The sequence below is a fragment of the Paraphaeosphaeria sporulosa genome (assembly GCF_001642045.1).
Source record: "Paraphaeosphaeria sporulosa strain AP3s5-JAC2a unplaced genomic scaffold CC84scaffold_2, whole genome shotgun sequence".
Classification (NCBI taxonomy): Eukaryota; Fungi; Ascomycota; class Dothideomycetes; order Pleosporales; family Didymosphaeriaceae; genus Paraphaeosphaeria; species Paraphaeosphaeria sporulosa.
The window spans coordinates 3851993-3869545 of NW_017253361.1; the positions used below are offsets into that span (position 1 = coordinate 3851993).

At 55.7% G+C, this 17553-nt stretch overlaps 7 protein-coding genes across 7 annotated transcripts; 5 read left to right on the forward strand and 2 right to left on the reverse strand.

The window, feature by feature from the left end:
- Positions 1-1184: 1184 nt before the first annotated feature.
- CC84DRAFT_1161539 (MFS general substrate transporter) lies at positions 1185-3231 on the forward strand. Its single transcript, XM_018177766.1, has 3 exons — positions 1185-1560; positions 1616-2249; positions 2310-3231. The coding sequence occupies exons 1-3, from the start codon at positions 1324-1326 to the stop codon at positions 3125-3127; spliced, it is 1689 nt and encodes a 562-aa protein (XP_018041007.1). The 5' UTR covers positions 1185-1323; the 3' UTR covers positions 3128-3231.
- Positions 3232-3270: 39 nt separating this feature from the next.
- On the forward strand, positions 3271-5780 carry CC84DRAFT_1237568 (HET-domain-containing protein). Its single transcript, XM_018183904.1, has 2 exons — positions 3271-4479; positions 4549-5780. Exons 1-2 carry the CDS (start codon positions 3401-3403, stop codon positions 5696-5698), a joined length of 2229 nt encoding a protein of 742 aa, XP_018041008.1. The 5' UTR covers positions 3271-3400; the 3' UTR covers positions 5699-5780.
- A 2054-nt stretch (positions 5781-7834) lies between these two features.
- On the reverse strand, positions 7835-9653 carry CC84DRAFT_1213952 (acetyl-CoA synthetase-like protein; the record flags this gene model as incomplete). Its single annotated transcript, XM_018182590.1, has 2 exons — positions 7835-9366; positions 9431-9653. The coding sequence occupies 2 exons, from the start codon at positions 9651-9653 to the stop codon at positions 7835-7837; spliced, it is 1755 nt and encodes a 584-aa protein (XP_018041009.1).
- Positions 9654-10173: 520 nt separating this feature from the next.
- Positions 10174-10678, forward strand: CC84DRAFT_1213953 (bola-like protein; the record flags this gene model as incomplete). Its single annotated transcript, XM_018182591.1, has 4 exons — positions 10174-10203; positions 10283-10363; positions 10437-10447; positions 10501-10678. 4 exons carry the CDS (start codon positions 10174-10176, stop codon positions 10676-10678), a joined length of 300 nt encoding a protein of 99 aa, XP_018041010.1.
- Positions 10679-10694: 16 nt separating this feature from the next.
- CC84DRAFT_1161540 (P-loop containing nucleoside triphosphate hydrolase protein) lies at positions 10695-12654 on the reverse strand. The gene has a single exon (XM_018177767.1). It carries the CDS (start codon positions 12502-12504, stop codon positions 10882-10884), a length of 1623 nt encoding a protein of 540 aa, XP_018041011.1. The 5' UTR covers positions 12505-12654; the 3' UTR covers positions 10695-10881.
- A 119-nt stretch (positions 12655-12773) lies between these two features.
- CC84DRAFT_1161541 (uncharacterized protein) lies at positions 12774-13408 on the forward strand. Its single transcript, XM_018177768.1, has one exon. It carries the CDS (start codon positions 12837-12839, stop codon positions 13020-13022), a length of 186 nt encoding a protein of 61 aa, XP_018041012.1. The 5' UTR covers positions 12774-12836; the 3' UTR covers positions 13023-13408.
- A 1423-nt stretch (positions 13409-14831) lies between these two features.
- Positions 14832-16649, forward strand: CC84DRAFT_491377 (glyoxylate pathway regulator). The gene is made up of 6 exons (XM_018186494.1): positions 14832-15291; positions 15360-15474; positions 15525-15612; positions 15665-15838; positions 15892-16293; positions 16346-16649. The coding sequence occupies exons 1-6, from the start codon at positions 15262-15264 to the stop codon at positions 16440-16442; spliced, it is 906 nt and encodes a 301-aa protein (XP_018041013.1). The 5' UTR covers positions 14832-15261; the 3' UTR covers positions 16443-16649.
- The last annotated feature ends 904 nt before the right edge of the window (positions 16650-17553 follow it).

Here is a 17553-nt window from a genome sequence, read left to right on the forward strand (position 1 = left end):
GTTGAGATGTGGAGCTTGAGTGTCGCTAGTGCTTTGGCGTCATTGCGTGACAACATTAGTATTCTGAGAAGTTGGGTTTGGTTCTATATTAAGGACCCGTAGCATTGTAGTATGGATAAAGTGGGTGCTGCAGTGAGCGCGGGATTGTATTCAAGTTGAGATATTACTGTGTACAAGCAAAGACTTGATCGCCGTCGAGGCTTACCATAAGCCATATACCGAACCTACTGCAGTCGTGATACCCTAACTCGAGAAGTCCATATGGATAGTGAAGAAGCAGTCAGCAAACATGCTCATCTGAAGTATCAGGCGTAAGCGCTTGCGGCTGCTCAAGACTACCCTGATGAGGTCCTTGGACCAAGCTTGTGTATCAGCCCTGTGAACCCCGTCATTACCTGTGCTGTTTTCAGAGTTATTTTAGTTGAGGTAGCTCAGTTCCGCATAGCATCTCAGCCAGCATGTCAGCTCAGAATGTCATAAATCCTTCCCTTCTGCGGCTTTGGTGCGATACCCTTAATCCCTTTCCCTATATTTGAAAAGATGTTACTTTCGAAGGACCAACGTACGCGTCGCATTGGCGCCATTTGGTTCTGCTTTGCATACTCAGTGTGGCGACACCAATATGAGCAACAGGTCTGAAGTCTCCTGGGAGTCTTCTGGGTCTCTCGCGCTACCCATAGAGTAGCATCTACTGCGCTTAATTGAGACATGAGGGGTGAACAGACTCGATTAGATTGTGGTCAGGCAACACTGGTCGCTTTCAATTGGTCGTCACACGATAATGATTCCTCTGTCAACTTGGGCTACAACGTGTCGCACAAGTCGGGATCGGTGCTATAACGCCAGCTTTCGCGTCCATGTAAGAGCGCAGGGTCGGTTAGATGCAGACGCTGGCATGTTTCCCCTTTATCTTTGTCATCGGTTCTGCTTCGATGGAAATTCAATTTTGCTCAGTTCGTATAATGACTATTTCGTTTGGTCGTTATGCTATGCTACGTTCCATGGGCGACGAGGAGTGCTTTCAGGTGGTTCTTCTGTCGCGCGATGTTGAAAGATCATCTTTGAGCGAACATAACAGCGGTTGACGAACCGTTTAGCGGGGTGCTCACTAGCCAATCACCCGCCATCGCCGCCGATAAGGCCCCAGATCCACGCGCAATTGCATCATCCTTCAAGCTCCACAGCCTCGAAGTAGACGCTCCATGCGCCATTTGTACGAATGCGCAATGGTGCCGCTTAGGTGATGGGCGTCGATCTTTGTAATCGGAGCTCTCACGTCCTCCGCGCAGAGCTTTTGGCTTTGGCCAGCGAAAAAACACCACAATGCCTCCTCGCGAGACATCCCCGCTGCTCCCTAAGCCAGCGCTGCAGCCCGTGTCACCGCATCCTATTGACGCGGATAGAAACATTGCGCCCGAAGAGGTTTATCAGGATGCAGTTGCGGGTGCGACAGGAGGCGACATCGAGAGGCAGATCAGCAATGGCGATGCGTCGAAGCACCAGGGCATGCCAGACGTTAGGAAGCGCATGAAGTATATTTTTCCAGCGATATGTATAGGAGTGAGCCTTGTCCGAGCTTTGTGATTGCTTGACTTCAGAAGCTCATCCCATTCAGGTCTTTCTCTCGGCTGCGGACCAGACCCTCGTCGTCTCCACCTACGGCACCATCGGTACGGAGCTGCACGCGCTGAACCTAACCTCGTGGATCGCCACCGCCTACTTTGTCACGCTCACTGCCTTCCAGCCGCTGTACGGCAAGCTCAGCGATATCTTCGGACGAAAGTCATGCCTCCTCTTCGCGTACGTCGTGTTCGGGCTCGGATCGACTCTGTGCGGGCTGGCTAGAAATATTGGCGAGTTAATCGCGGCAAGAGCGTTCGCGGGCGTCGGTGGCAGCGGCATGACCACCATCACGTCGATTCTGATGAGCGATGTGGTGAGCCTTAGGGATCGAGGTACATGGCAGGGCTATTTGAACATCATCTACGCGGCCGGGGCTGCTGCAGGAGCGCCATTGGGAGGCTTGCTCGCAGACAGCATTGGCTGGAGATGGGCTTTTATGGCCCAGGGACCAATGTGCTTGGTCGCGGTTGCAGCGGTTGCACTTGTGCTGCATCTGCCGAAAAACGATGACTCGCATTGGCTGCAGAAGCTCACCAAGATCGACTTTTTGGGAGCCTTCATCATCCTAGTGGCAGTCACGGGTGTTCTAGTTGGGTTGGATCACGGCTCGAATGTGGGCTGGAATAGTAAGCTCTCTTTGCACTGTGGCGTCCTTCCAGACATAGCTGACATGACCTCTCCACCAGATCGGATCACCATTGCAGGCTTATGCATGAGCCCTCTCTTTATCATTTTCATCCTCGTCGAGAAGTACATTGCAAGCCATCCCCTCGCGCCGCTCCGAATCATCCTCAATCGCACCCTCTTCGCGTGCTACCTGTGCAACTTCTTCTCTTTCGCGGGCTGGCTGTCGGCTCTGTTCTTCATACCACTGTACTGGCAGGTCATCGCAGATCTCTCTGCCTCGAAAGCCGGGCTCCTCTTAGTCCCCTGCATTATCTGCGGCGTGACCGGTTCGCTCTGCGGCGGAATATACATGAAGAAAACAGGCAAGTACTACTGGATCACAGTGATTGGGTACTCAAATCTCGTCCTTGGCCTGGCGATAGTCCTGCTCTTCGCGGGTCTTGTCAAGGAATATATTCCAGCTATGGTGGTGGGAACGTGCATCACTGCGTTCTGCAACGGCATAGGCGTCACCACCACTCTAATCGGACTGATTGCGAATGCAAAGCACAAGGACCAGGCCGTTGCTACTGCGTGCTCGTACTTGTTTCGCTCGCTCGGTTCGGTATTCGGGATCTCTATGTGCGCCACTGCGTTTAATCAGACGCTGCGGAAGACGTTGGAAACCGCGCTCAGTGGGGATGAAAATGCGAGGGAGATTGCAGAGCGCGTGCGTTCGTCGCTGGCGTACTTTCGCAATCTCGAACCGGAGCTGAAAGAGATAGTGCGGGAGTGCTACAGCAAGAGTGCGAGGGCTGCACTGGCTGTGAGCTTGGGCTTGGTTGTGGGGAGCGCCGTGTTCGCGTGGTTCATCAGGGAGAAGAGGCTTGGAAAGTAGGAGAGATAGCATGTACGAAGCAGACAAGAGCAATCACTCAGAAAGTTCACGGTCATACACCTACTGCGAACTGTATCCTGTATCCCACGCAGAATATTGCATCGTATAACAGTGGGTAGTTGAAGCGACTCTCTATTGGTGCATATACCCCCAGGCGCTTACAGCATGCAACAATGTGGCACATCAAACACCAAGCAGCGTTACGAGGTCATCCTGGCGGCTGGACAGTGATACCATGCAAATTATCCATCATGAAATGCAATTACGCTTCGTATGTTCTCGTCTTCGAAAATGGCCGACATCTTCACCCCATTGCGCCCTAAAGGAAATGCAGCTCCCCGGGGAGAAGATGCAGAGCCGACCCAAACCAATGAAGCCACTTCACCATACCAAACGGCATTCCAAGCAAATGACGTACTTTTTTACACCGCCAGCAGCGACGACAACATCTGCGCACGTTGCAGAAGCCTGGACCGAACATCTCTCTCCGGCCCGCCCTTCCCCCTGGCTACACCGTCTGTTCAGTTCCTAAACCCGTCCACCGAGCTCCAACCCACCCTACACGAATTTCTGCGAGAGTCCATGCGCCCATCCTGCACGATTTGCGTCCAGTTACTGCAGCTCCTGGATATTCGCGGTGACCGGCCCGACCGCCTTAGAATATGGTGGAACCAGTACCGCGCGGCGCCTGGTGGGAGCTACGTGCACTCGTGTCGAATCGACGCCCCCAAGGGATACTACGAGGAATTCTCGCTTGTGAATGTGCACGTGGGGGCTGAGAGGGAGGATCAGGGAAGAAAAATGCCCAGGGACACACCGGACTATGCTGCCATCAAGCGCTGGCTCCGGTACTGCCACCAACAACATCCTCTGTGCGCCACGGCGCCGAACCAAAGCACGCCCAGTCTCCGAGTTATAGATTGCAAGGCCCGATCACTAACCATAATCCCGCCGTCGTGTCCCTACGTGGCACTGAGTTATGTATGGGGAATCGCTGGCCGCGCCGACCATCCTGCGCTCCATCTACCACCGACGCTGCCTAGGACCATCGAAGATGCGATGGAAGTAGCACTAGAGCTAGACGTGGGTTACTTGTGGGTAGATAGGTACTGCATCAACCAGGTTGACCAGGAGGAGAAGGAAAGGCTGTTCGCGATGATGGACGTGATATACCGGAACGCCGAGCTTACCATCATCGCGGCTGCAGGTAATGGTCCGGAGATGGGCTTACCCGGCGTGCGGCCGGGCTCGATGATGCCGCATGAAAAATTGCATGTAGGGATCCATTCATTTTCTGTGGTTCCGCTGCACCACAGCGAACTGCGGCGATCGAAGTGGAATACACGTGGGTGGTAAGTTGCCTCTACCTCCGCGCTCTACATTAGGTACCATTTGTAGGTGAAACTGACCCAAGACCACAGGACCTACCAAGAAGCCCGCCTCTCCCTCCGCCGGCTCCTCTTCCTCCCTTCCCAGCTAGCCCTCCAATGCCCCTCTTCTGTTCACCTCTCCGCGCTGCACCCACCCCTCGCCGACCCCACCACCTCCTTTACACCAACGCACACCTCCTACACCTCCCTCGCCCCCTTCCGCCACCCGATATCCTCCCAAGGGTCATCCTTCGTCTGGACCCTCCGTACAGATCTCTACACCTACTACGAGCGTGAATTGACTTATTCATCCGACGCACTGAACGCGTTCCAAGGCGTCGTCAATTCCTACAAGCACCACGCGGAGTTGAAAGGCGTCCTCGCGCACTTCTGGGGACTGCATATCTTCGCGCTGCCCCATCTCACTGCTCAAAGCGCGTTTCTGGCCGAGCTCGCATGGTTCGTGGTCTCGCGGAGTGGGTATTTCTTCAGCGCGCCGGAGCAGCCTGCGTACAGCAGAGAGGTCGCCAAGTTCCCATCGTGGTCCTGGGCCGGGAAAATGGCAAACGACATGTCCACGTGTACGCCACGCACCGCGCTCAGGCACAAGGAGAGGGAAGGCCGGGATCCGTTTGAGGCCGGGACTTCGACGAGGCTTGCGCTCGCTGATGATGTGGCAATTACCTTTACGCATGCTGAGGGTAGGCAGGTCGGTGTAGAGGAGTTTGTGCAGAGGCAGTATAATTACCTTTCTTTCCACCCTAGCTTCTCGATCACGGCTTGGACTGTAAAAGGAAGCATACGGACCGTTATACCGCTGGACCGCCACGAGACGTTTCGCGAAGAGGGGATTGACGGGGGGTATGAAGAGCTGGATTTGGATTACTGCGTTGAGTGGGCGCGGGGGGAGGGCAGTGTGGTGGTGGTATTCCTGGGGGCGTGGGTGAATGTTGATGAGGTAGATGTGTGTGAATATGATGGCGATGGGTATGAGACTGGAGGAGATAGGTGTTGCGATGTACACTGTTTGCTGTGCGAGGAAGTTGCGTCGGGGACAGTACGGAGATTTGGGCTGTGGAGTGTGGGTGTTGATAACCATGGGGAGGTGGCAAGTACGCAAGAGGTTTTGCGCAGCTTGTTGAAGATGCGGGTTATTTTGCCGAATGGGCAGTGGGAGAGGAGGGATATACGGCTTGTGTAGGAACGTTGTTAGAGATAGGGCCTGGGTCATCCCTGCGGCCAAACTGCAGAGAGGGTGAGTAAATCTGTTCTTTAGATAGATCCTACTGCTCATCTGGCTCCAGCTGGAGCTGCTGAGAGCGGCCCGATTCTGCTCTCCCAGGAAGCAACAACTTCGAGCATGAAGTGCTATAAGTAGGGGTATAGAAGGAGGGTAACAATATATCATATTTGTATGAACTTCTACACAAACACACCCTGTAATCAATCTTCTGTTGCCGAGTGACTTCGACATTGGGAGTGCGACGAAGAGCACTACCCCTGTTGGCATCGTGCACAATCAGGAGGACGGGGCTCACGGGGCTGATGGAGCGACCTGGGTCTTGTAACGTGCCGGTGGTTCACGAAGGCGTGGCAGGCGGGGACGTTCGAGGGACATCCGTTCGAAGTGAGAGCTGAGGGCGTAGAACAAGCGCTGAAGGATTTGAAAGAGGGGAAGCAGAGTGCTGTGAAGTACATTTTCAGGATTGGAGATACGCCTAGATTGTAAGATTATGTCGTTTTGTGTGGAGAGTACAGTAAGAGTCATCCAGGTACATCAACATGTTCACTCTTGGAGGAGTTCGGGAGACAAGTGTACAGCTTTCAAGACCTCAGAATTCCAATCGAGTTTCGAGATGCGCTGGAATGTGATTTCAGTTCAGGGATAGAAGTGGAAGTTATCTTGACTCTGCGTTTAAGGCCAGGAATTTAATGGTTACTTTTCTTCTCTCTGCCTACTTTCCCGTCACCAGCTATTGTTTGGGTGTCACGTCACTCTCATCCCATCAGGCTCCCACTCTCCCCCCCCTCTCGCGTTCTCATTCTCATTCTCATTCTAGCTGAAAGCTTTCGTCTTATATTGATTTTTAATTTGTTTTAGTCCACGCATCTTACAATCTTATCAACCATGTGACAGTCTCACTCTTCGAGTTCTTCCACCACCGCCCCCGTCTACTCCTCTCTTACTTCTCCCAAACTCTCTGTCTTCATGATTAGAGCTCTCCTCAAGATCAAATTCTCTTCTCCCACTCAAAGCGTTGTGTTGACTCCCGATCTTCCTCAAGAGCCACCGCGGTATCCAGCATTACATTACAAGACTGCTCAATATCCTTACGCAGTCTTCAACGCTGGAAACTCATCTCCGCTTTGCCACCTGTGGCACCTAGGTCGATGTAGGAGACTGGGGAAGGGGACCTCAAAAACATGTTCTGGAGGAGCACAATGGCTTAGTGGAAGAGTGCTTCTTATACTTAAAATTGAGCAAGAGCTTCTCATCAAGCTTGGAAAGGCAAGTGCGCAGTTTGATTGCGCTGCGTCTACAAAGCTATTTACTACCGTCTTTCAGCACCGTACCAAGACCGACTCAACGGGAAACGGGGTGCGAAGACGTCTGCGAGTCACAAAGAGCCTCATCTCTATTTTAGATTCGGTCATGACCACTGACCACTTTCATTCGTTGTCCATCGATGGTATCTCTACGGTCGTCTGGTGTATTGAGAATGCGCAAAGACACCGCCACTTGATCCATAGCTATAGTCCCAGATATCTGATTGCCAGGTTCGGTCTGAACATAGCTTCGAGTCCGTGTCCACATCCAATGCTTCCTGTCCTGGGGCGCAGACTCGTCTTCGTCGGCGCTATCTGACACTGAATGATCAGACTCTGGCCCAGCCTCGTCGAACTCTGGAGATTCCAAGGAAGCGCCATTCACCAGGCCCAAGTCTGCTTCAAAGGCGTGCCATGCCTCATCGTCATCCCATTTGGCATACTCCTTGTCCTCGCCCTCGCACTCACTCACAGCATCGCTACAATCCATGTTGCAGGCCCTCAATGATGATCTCGCTGCATGCACACCGCCCCGCCCACACTCTCCGAGGCATGGACGTGGGCTTGGACAGGTCGGCGTGCATACATTGCCTATCTACCTACCCACCACCTACACTCTCCTCGTCCCGCCCACCATGCCCTTCGCTGGATATAGGTTAGCCTGAGTCGACACACAGCGTTTTTCCTTGAACAGGTTCAGAAATAGGTTCTACATTGTATCATTGGTGATGGTTATCTACGATCAACTTGCCACAATATTCGTACAACACGCCGCGCTTTTGCAATCTCCCTACACACTCCCGCTCGGCACCTGCATCGCCCCATTCGCCGCCCCATTCGCCTCCAGCGCCTCCCCCCAAACCTGCTTTACAAGCTGCTTCTTGTTGATCTTCCCCATGGCATTCTTGGGAATGCTCTCCTCGACCTTCATCTCCTGCGGGATCTTGTAGTTGGCCAACTTCTCCTTCAACGCCTTGCGCATGTCCAGAGCAGACCACGGCCTCCCGCCGCGCCCCGCCGTCTTGCCCTCGGCACTCAGCACCACAATGGCGGCGACTTTCTGGCCCCACGCCTCAGACGGCAGGCCCACGACAGCCACCTCCTCGACCTGCGGGAGGCTCAGCATCTCGCGCTCGATCTCGAGCGCAGACACCTTCTCCCCGCCCGTCTTGATGATGTCGGCCGACTTGCGGCCCTGGATGAAATACAGCGGGCCGCGCGCCCAGGTCTGGCTGCTCTTCCCCGCGCCCTCGACGGCCCGCCGGATCGCGACGTCCCCCGTCTTGAACCACTTGCCCTTCCCGTCCGCGTCGTCGACGAATTCCTTGGCGGTCGCCTCGGGATTGCGCCAGTACGTGCGGAAGATGGTGGGCCCGCGGAGCTGGATCTCGCCGTGGCGCTCGCGGCCGGAGGCGGGGTCAACTTCCTCGCCAACCTCGATGACCTCGTGCGTTTCCGTGTCGACGAGGCGTGCCTGCACGGATGGCAGAGGCCACCCCACCGACCCGTCTGCACGGTCGGCAAAGGACAGCCCGCACGACAGCGCCATGCCGACTTCCGTCATGCCGTAGCGCTCGAGGAGGACGTTGCCGCCGCTGAGCTCGGTCCACGCCGACTTGACGGGGGTCGGGAGGGCCGCGGAGCCGGAGATGTTGAGGCGCATGTTTGAGGGGTGGAGGGCGGTTTTGGCGGCGGCTTGGACCTCGGCGGGGAGGGAAGCGTGGGAGGCGAGGAGGCGGGTGTAGATTGTGGGGACGACGGTGAGGAAGGTGACGGGTTTCTTTGCGGGGTTCGGGTTCGGGAGGAAGGGCGCTGCGAGGCGCTCCCAGACGGCGGTCGCGTTGAAGGGGAACTGGAACTCTATGGTGCTCCCGGCGAAGAGGGGCGTGAGGAGGGCGTTGACGGTGCCGTGGATGTGGTGGAGGGGGAGCACGTGCAGGAGCACGTCGCTGCTGCTATACTCCCACGCCTGGAGCAGCGACAGCGACTGCGCGGTGAGGATGTCCTGGGCGAGAAGCACGCCCTTTGGCCGGTTGGTGGTGCCGGACGTGTACAGCATCATGCCGCCCTTGTCGCTCGCGGGCTCCTCGAGCGTGACGTAGTCGTCCGTCTTGCCCATCATGATCTTGTCCTGCTTGTAGTTGATGGGGCTGGTCTGCATGCCCTCCTGCAGCACCTCGTCGGCCTTGTCCTGGAACTTGTCCGACGAGAGCAGCATGAGCGACTCGCTCTGGTCGATGATGTAGCGCAGCTCGTGCGCAGGGAACGTCGGCGACAGCGGGACGGCAATGGCATGCGCGGCCAGAATCGACAGCAGCGTCACTGGCCCATGTTAGCTGGGACGACTGGGCGCGCGAGGGCAGACGGGGCCGTTCTCAATGCGCACCTACATAGTCGTAGCCGTTCTCCACGAGAAACGAGATGCGCTCTCCCGCCGTGCTCCTCCCGCCCGCATTCCGCTGCAGCTTGTCCTTGGCCGCCGCTACATCATTGACCAGCTCGCCGTACGTGAACGTCCGTCCCGACAGGCCGTGGATCACCGCCACCGACTTGCCATCGTGTTTCTTGATGGCCTCGAAGATGGGCAGGCGGGGCAGCGTCGATGCCATCCTCACGGCAGCAATTGAAAACGCGGCGCGGCAGCAGTGCGAGGGAGGGCAGCGGAGGCGACTAGCGAAAACGAGTGCGCGTGGTAACGGGGTCCTTTGCGCCCACATGAGGCCGGAGGAGGGCGTGACCGGGGTATTGGACGCTGTATGCACGTCGTTCGGCAGTGAGATCGGGGCTGTTCAAGTGGATGCCGCGGACCATCGTCTCTCAATACTCACCTCGCTCTGCTCCGCAACGCAGCTGCAAAGCTGGAGAAACACTCCTTGCGGGTCGATTGGTCTTTTCCGACGCGCCAGCCATCCCGTCTCCAATCCGCCTTTCAATGCGTTTCCCCCTCTGACGACACCTCCGCAACCATCCTCGAATCCCTTGGCGCTCGGTTCGGCCTGCACTTTTAGCCCCGAGAGCCTCATCAGCCTCAACCTCTACACTAGCCGTCCAGAACCCACGCCTGCGGTTCCGCGGCCATTGATGTTCCTGCGTCGGGCAGCCGTCGCTTCGAAGCGTTTTGCATCCACCATGGCGCAGTCCACGACGCCTATGGAAGACGTGATGCGCGCAAAGGCACGTCACGCTGGCATGGCAAGAGGCAGAGATTGAGACAACGGTCAAACTAACCGACATCCAGCTCACCGAAGCTTTCAAGCCGACAACGCTCGAGATACACAATGACTCGCATCTGCACTCGCACCACAAGGCCATGCAGGGGGTCACCAGCAAAGAGGCATGCATTCCTTGTCATTTCATAGTCATGTGACAACAGCTAACGAAGACCGCACCAGACACACTTCCGGTGAGACGCACCGATATACTTTTCACAAGATGGAGACACTGACTTGTTGAAAGCGTGGCCATCACGTCGGAGAAGTTCAAAGAAGCCAGGATGCAGCCCGCGAGGCACCGCATGGTCTACGCCCTGCTCAAGGACGAGTTGGCACAGGAGGGCGGCATCCACGCCTTGCAGCTGAAGACGCGGACGCCGGAAGAGGAGGAGCGTCAGAAGCAAAAAGAGCAGGCTGAGTAGTAGCGAGTGCAACGGTACCCACACAACTCGACAGAGCGCAACGTGGATATGAATCTTGTCTTAATACCAGCTGTAACGATATTCAAAACCGATTTACTGTATACTAAGGATCGGATATCAGTCATAAGCCGTCCTTTGAATGTAGTCATTAGACCAATGCTCCATGCCCACCAAACGCCCACTCTGCCTCTGATTTGCAACCGCTAAATGCCAAAGCGACGAAGTGCCTCATTCAGACGTTCGGCCGACACCCGCAGAGGGTCATGTATCATCGCATCCAGCTCGTCCTGGTAGCTGCGCGCCTGACGCCGAGGGATCTGGTCACTAGCTTGGCCTGCGTACTGACTACTCTGGTACAGAGTCTGCGCTGGGGCAGCCGAAGCCTGCGGTGGTGCCGGCACGGCTGAGGCCTGTGCCTGCGCTTTTTCATCCATTTCCTCGCGCAGTATCTTGACCTGCTTCTGCATCTCCTCCCACAGAACGAGGTCGTCTAGATCTGAATGTCCCAAGGTCTGCGCCAACGCCCGCTGCAAGGCTTGCATGTCGTTGTACGCGACTTGCTGGGCGTCGTCATCGTCGCTACCGCGCACGGCGATGGCGAGCAAACTGGCAACGAAAGCCTCCTGCATGTATGCAAAGGAGAACTTGTCGGTAATCTTGGCGATAGCAGGGCACAGGTCGTCTGGGAACTTGACCGTGTCGTTATCCTTCAACTTGCCCTGCCAATATTTGGCATACTGCACCCGCTGGGCGTAATCGGGATCCGGGAAGTAGTACTTGCGATCGAACCTGCTGGGTCGCTTGGAGATTCCTGGGTCCAAGCGATCAAGATGGTTCGTCGAGCCGACCATCAAAATACCGTCATTTGATTTTAGGCCATCCACCTCGTTTAAGAAGTATGAGCGCACATTATCATTGACGATGGAGTCGAGATCTTCGAAGACGAGGTAGCAGGGAGCTACTTGACGCGCTTTGGTGAAAATGGACTGCAGCGAATATTCTGGGCCCGCAAAGGAGGAGAGACTGCGCACATAGAGGGTTGGCACGGACAGCTTCTTGTCGCCATCGATGCCGCGCTGGTAGAGACTATGCATCATGGCCTTGATGCTGATAGTTTTTCCATTTCCGGGTGGGCCATAATAGATGATTCCTCGCTTCCAGGGCACCTTCAGATTCTGGTACGTCTCTTGCCCGTCAAAGAAGTTTTCCACGTCGCTGATGATCTGCTTCTTCATCCCTTCTTCGAGAATGACATCTTCCCAGCGGCTCTTCTGCACCGAATGCCAGAGCTCGTAGCTCTTCTGCCAGAAGCCTTGGTCGAACACCCAGACTTCGTTGCGGAGCTCTTGGCCCCACAGAGTGACCTCCCTGATCAGCTCGTCGACCTTGTCGGTGTCGTTTGTGAGCACGTATTGGTTCGTTATATCCGGGTACGAGCTCACGCCGTCCCTGCCGGATGCGACGTAAACAATCAACTCCTGGTCTTTCCATTTGTAGAGGTATTTGCCAAACACGACGTGCTCAGCATAGACGCCGGGGCTAGGGTCCAGGCGCCGTGCTGGCGGGATGTACTGACGCCATTTGACAGCCCCGCCGTATACATGGTCCCGGACGGGGTCTTCGAGCGGCGTGAGGGTGGCATGGCCAGCGGAGGCGTATGCGAGGAGGTCCGTCCCGCGCTCGGGCACGATGACGAGATCGAGATTGCGGTATTGGCTGCGGAGAGCTTCGACAAGCACGATGTCGGTGTTGACGCGCTGGCCCGACGAGTGGTGGAAGTACTCGCGCGTCGTCTCGTCACCGTGGGAGCTGTAGCCGCCTGTCATGGTTGCGGGTGGAAAGCGTGCGGGGGGAAAAGAGGCAGCGACGACCGTCTCAACTGGAGCTGTGAGTATTCAACAGGGTTGGCAAACAGGGCGACGCTGCGAGTACGACCAGAGTGTCAGCGTCGGTGTAGGTGTGCCTGGAGCTCCAAGAGCTCCCCGCGTCATTGGGGCTGAGCTGAAACGAAGGAAGCTCCCCACAGCGGGGGCCTAGCGTGGCGCGTCGCCCACCATGGCGCGTTTTCACAAGTGCACCCAACGCTCGCCACCATCGTGACTTAGTTGGCCTTTACTTGCAAACTTCAGCAGAGCATGTCTCTGCGGCGCGACACCCCATGTCGCTGCCGTGCTCGCCAACGCCGCCAAGTGCACCCAGCCGGCAGGATTGCTCAGCGGACGCCACCAAAAGTCTTGGACTGCACGTCGCCGCACCATCTCATCACCATGCGAGCCAGTCTCTCGACATGAAGCTGAGGCTTTTGTCACAGAGCCTGTTCAGAATTCGCGATCGCGGAATCTGATGCTTCCCTGCCGCCTGCTCTGACCTATGCGCACCTGCTTGATCGTGACTCGGACACACAACGCCATCCTCGCGCACCACTATGCCGGTTGAAGGACGCAGTAACGGCTATTGTGCCATTGCGGGTGTGATCGCCGCACCTTTCCAAGATGCAGACCCTCCTTCACGGGCCACTTGAGACCACGCCTCGATATGTATTGACCACAGGACGACGCGGGTGGGCATTTCGGTCTCGGAAGAGTCGATTGTCCGTGCGCTCATCCTTTCTGTGCTGCAGCCTCGTGAGGCTCGCGACGAAAATTATGAGTGCTCGAGGAAATCTGCTGGAATCTTCAGTCGTCCCCTAAAGTTTGTCGTGGGGCACAAGCCGCACCCTGGAAAGTAACATGAAGCTTTCTGGTCGTACTGCTGATGAGTGCTTCTAAGCATCTGTGCCTCCCCAGGCGCCACAGGAAGCGAATTGCTGTAACCGGTGAGCGGCGCAGTTCTACAATGACTGCTTGGCTGGACAGTTTAATGAGACCTGTGCTCAGTCTCAGCCGACGTCCTTCGCCCTGGCAGATGAATGGATATTGCGAATTTCATGTAGCCATTGCTAGTCCTCTGCAGGGCATTAGCCTAATCTAACCACTGCAAGACTGTAAGCCGTGAGCATCGATCCTGCGGGTTCCGCAATGCCGGAAATCAATTTCACTAATGAACATGTACCTCTTAAGGTACGTGGCAGGCTGCGTGGTCAAGTCAAAAGTCACGGATGTCGCTGCACGATTTCCTCCGGTATCGCTTTCGTTTGCGACCTGCGGATGGATGCTACTGTTTGGAAGTGTGATTTGGGTTCAAAGCCGTCACCCAACAGACAAACGTACGAGCACCAAAGCCGCGCGGGAACAACAAATATCGACATGCGCGACTAGTCGAATCCGGGTACCCTGCTTATTCTAGGGTTCTAGGGCTCCCGCTGGGCCGAACGATGCGTGGCTTCCGAGGAGCCCGGAACAGCTCCACGTCCCCGCGAGAAGGAATCCCAAACACCAAATCTGGTGGGCCCTGTGGACCCTGACCGGCTCTGTGAGCGTGACCCAGGTCGTGCGACAATTTGAATTTTCGCGCCAGACGCTCCACGACGGACGATCGCAGGACCGCAAGACCGCAAAACGTGTTGACGTTATGTCATGCTTTCGGGGATGGCTGACGCCCAGAGTCATTGCAGAAGCTTAGCATGCACACCCCCTGTCCTACACAACTTCCACAACGCATGCCATCATGATCCTTCCGTTGGCGAGCCGTTCAAAGCATTTCCGCTACTTCCGGTAGTTGGTTGCCCAGCAATGACAAGCTGCGCAGCAAAGCCCCAAGAATACCAAGCAGTCCGTCATTGAAAAGCTGTGGTCTGAGCATCGGTACTCGCGACCGCACGACATCGCCTGATGCACACGTTTGCCTTCTGTTGTTATTCTATAGCCTGACGCGCCAAAACAATCTCGTCTCGCGCCAGCTCTCCCCGAGCAACCAGGGGAACCTGCAACAAAGCGGCGCGTAGACCAACCTGACGGGTTTCCAATCCGCAACCGAAGCCATTCATTAATTTGTAAGCGCGAGCAACGCTCAAGAAGGGCGCCTTTGGTGGCGTTGTTTGAAGAGTTCAAGCGGTGCGATTGGAGTTGGTAGCCGCCATAGCGATGATGTAAAAATCGGCTGTCCGGTCGGCGACAAGCTTCGGCGCGCCGTTGCTCCGCACCCCCATCGCGGCAGAATCAACCTCTCGTGTGGAAGCATTTGCAAAGAACGATCGGCTGCTGCACCATCTCACCAAGCTCTTTGTCCAATCTGTCCGGGGCCTCGGCTCGGGTCATGGGCGCTGATCCACTGCACAAGTGGCTGATGCGTCGATGCATCGGTACACCAGCATCTGCCCCGTCATTATTCGATGCTGAACCCCGTCCACTACGGCCACAATTTTAGCCGGTCTGGGGAAATCACTCCAATCGTCCCCTTTAGCTCCTGTTTAGGGTTAATTACATGGGTCTCTACTGGGGCCAGAGCTTAGGAGGAGCTATGTCTCCTGGCGTACGTCGTTCCGGACCGGCGAACCTGATCTTATATCACCCCAGTTCCCCAGATTGATTTTCAGGCGTTTGCTCCCCAGAATCAAAAGCATCCCCGGACTGCACGACGCGTCGATTCGCCTTCACATCTGCCCTTGATATCCACCTTCGATACCCAAAACTAATCTCAACACAATGGCGACCGCTCAAGAGCACAATGATGTTGTATGTTTATTTTGCTCGCGCTGCTTTACGTGAATCTGCATTTCCTCCAGTTACTGACTGTTGTGTAGACTGCTGGACTCGCTGGTACGCACCCGTCTCATCAGCCATTGAATGATTCGAGTACGTTTGACCATGCTACAGCCAAGGAAGGTTCACACAAGGAGAGGAAGCCTTACGACTATGGTGAGATCCGGCTTGCTTATTTCCAATGACATTTGTTAACTCGTGAGCAGGCGGCAACCCTCTCGCTCACATTGCGACCAACAACCCCGACTACCGCCTCACTGCATTTGGTGGTGAATTCCAACCTGGTCTGTACCGGTAAGTTCGGTCGACGCCGCAGGTCTACAGGTATAACTAAGAGGACATACAGCGCCCCGAAGAGCAACTTTGCCAACCCAGCTCCATTGGGACTGTCTGCCTTCGCCCTGACGACTTTCGTCTTGTCCCTCATCAACGTTGGAACGCGGTCCATTGGCGAGCCCAACCTTGTAGTCGCGCTTGCGTATGGCTACGGTGGTCTTGTCCAGCTCCTCGCTGGCATGTGGTATGTACAATCGCGGTTCTTAAACACGACACAATCAGCTAACTTTGTACTAGGGAGATGGCAGTAGGTAACACTTTTGGTGCTACTGCTCTTTCATCCTACGGCGGTTTCTGGCTCTCGTTTGCCATCATCCTGACCCCCGGTGGATTTCAGATTGGCGCGGCCCTTGAGAAGAGCAGCCCGTTCCCATTCTACAACTCCTTCGGACTGTATCTCATGGGCTGGTTCATCTTCACGACTATTCTGCTCATCTGCACCCTGCGATCAACCGTAGCCTTCTTCTCGCTGTTTTTCACCCTGGATCTGGCTTTCTTGCTCCTCGGCATTGGCTACCTCAGGGCAACTGAAACCGGACCAAACGAGTCGTGCATCAAGGCCGGTGGCTACTTTGGTCTCTTCGCTGCGTTCCTTGCATGGTACAACGCGTTGGCCGGTATTGCCGACAGCTCCAACAGGTCAGTTTTCTTCGTCGCGTATACGAACTGTTCGCATGCTGACACCCGCCAGCTTCTTCGTCATCCCCGTCGCGCATTTCCCCTGGTCGGAGAAGGGTCGCGAAGCCCGCGGCAAGCCCATCGACTCCTCCGCCGCGCACACCGCATAAGTGCCGCGCGTGCTCCTCACAAACAAACTTGTCTCCACCTCCCATTTCATCTACTCTACGTGCGCAACGCTCTGAATGAAAGACGACGGAGACACTATTCCCCCGCGCTAAGAACGGCTTGCGAAGCGCGATCCTATTGGCGGCGCCAGCAAGGCCCGCGCTATTGTACCTTACTACTGCTTAATACCATGACGATGTTTCCTCACATTGATATCCCCTCTTTTCGCGATCGTCGCGCGTGGTGGTGTTTTTACCCTTACGTCACTTCAGCGCTGTCGAGTCAAGCTGCGCCCACCCGCCGAGACAACTTACCCCGCAGCAGATCCAGCCCACGTCCGCGCCTACGTCTTTGATATGCGCGCTGCAGTCGGCGCGGCCACTGGTGTTGCAAGTATCGAAATGTCTGGCGCTGAATGCGGACGCGTGAGGTCATGCGCGCGTGGCTTGCCGGCTCCTATGCACGTTTGCGTCGCCGGCCGCGTGCACAGAGTGGTCAAGCTTTTCATGGCGCGGCGGGGCGCTTGGATGAGGTCAGCGGCAGGGCCGTGACGTCGTGGAGGCTGCTCGGTGAGTGTGCGTTGCGATGGTTGCTGCGAGCGTGCAGGTGGAGTGCCCACGTGGATGCTGGATTGCAATTGTCGCGGTGGGGAGCGAGCACTGAGATGTGGGGATCTGCCTTGCGGTGAAGTTCAGCACCCTTGGTCCTTGGATGTGTTCTTCAGCGAAGGTTACTAAAATGACAGATATGGTAGCGATTTCATGTGCTCAGTGTGGTTTACATTGCAAGCTTGAGGTGAGCACGCTGAGTATAGCCTGTGCGCCGTGCTACGCTGAGACGCTCGTTGCGGTGCCTCACGCTGAATGGAAGAACATCCCATTGAGGTGGATGATGACCAAGACATACAAATGCAGGAACACAATCGCACCCTATCGTTGATCTGACGCTGTTAGAGTCATTCGGTGAAGTATTCAGCGAAGCCTCTCATTGCTATTCGAATCTGACATGCAGTCCACCACGTGCAACAGTCCTTCCATTGTGACTTTAATCGCAATGAAACACATGTGTATCTCCATCTCCGACAATCACCGCAATCTGGCAGTCTCACGGAGT

Bases quoted from the DNA above. Each gene is read 5' to 3' on its own strand.
- CC84DRAFT_1161539 (XM_018177766.1), top strand. From the start codon at position 1,324: ATGCCTCCTCGCGAGACATCCCCGCTGCTCCCTAAGCCAGCGCTGCAG. The intron at 1,561-1,615 runs GTGAGCCTTGTC...CATCCCATTCAG, and splicing joins TTCCAGCGATATGTATAGGA to GTCTTTCTCTCGGCTGCGGA. The intron at 2,250-2,309 runs GTAAGCTCTCTT...CCTCTCCACCAG, and splicing joins CTCGAATGTGGGCTGGAATA to ATCGGATCACCATTGCAGGC.
- CC84DRAFT_491377 (XM_018186494.1), top strand. From the start codon at position 15,262: ATGGCGACCGCTCAAGAGCACAATGATGTT. The intron at 15,839-15,891 runs GTATGTACAATC...ACTTTGTACTAG, and splicing joins CAGCTCCTCGCTGGCATGTG to GGAGATGGCAGTAGGTAACA. The intron at 16,294-16,345 runs GTCAGTTTTCTT...GACACCCGCCAG, and splicing joins ATTGCCGACAGCTCCAACAG to CTTCTTCGTCATCCCCGTCG.
- CC84DRAFT_1161540 (XM_018177767.1), bottom strand. From the start codon at position 12,504: ATGACAGGCGGCTACAGCTCCCACGGTGACGAGACGACGCGCGAGTAC.
- CC84DRAFT_1161541 (XM_018177768.1), top strand. From the start codon at position 12,837: ATGTCGCTGCCGTGCTCGCCAACGCCGCCAAGTGCACCCAGCCGGCAG.
- CC84DRAFT_1237568 (XM_018183904.1), top strand. From the start codon at position 3,401: ATGTTCTCGTCTTCGAAAATGGCCGACATCTTCACCCCATTGCGCCCT. The intron at 4,480-4,548 runs GTAAGTTGCCTC...CCAAGACCACAG, and splicing joins AAGTGGAATACACGTGGGTG to GACCTACCAAGAAGCCCGCC.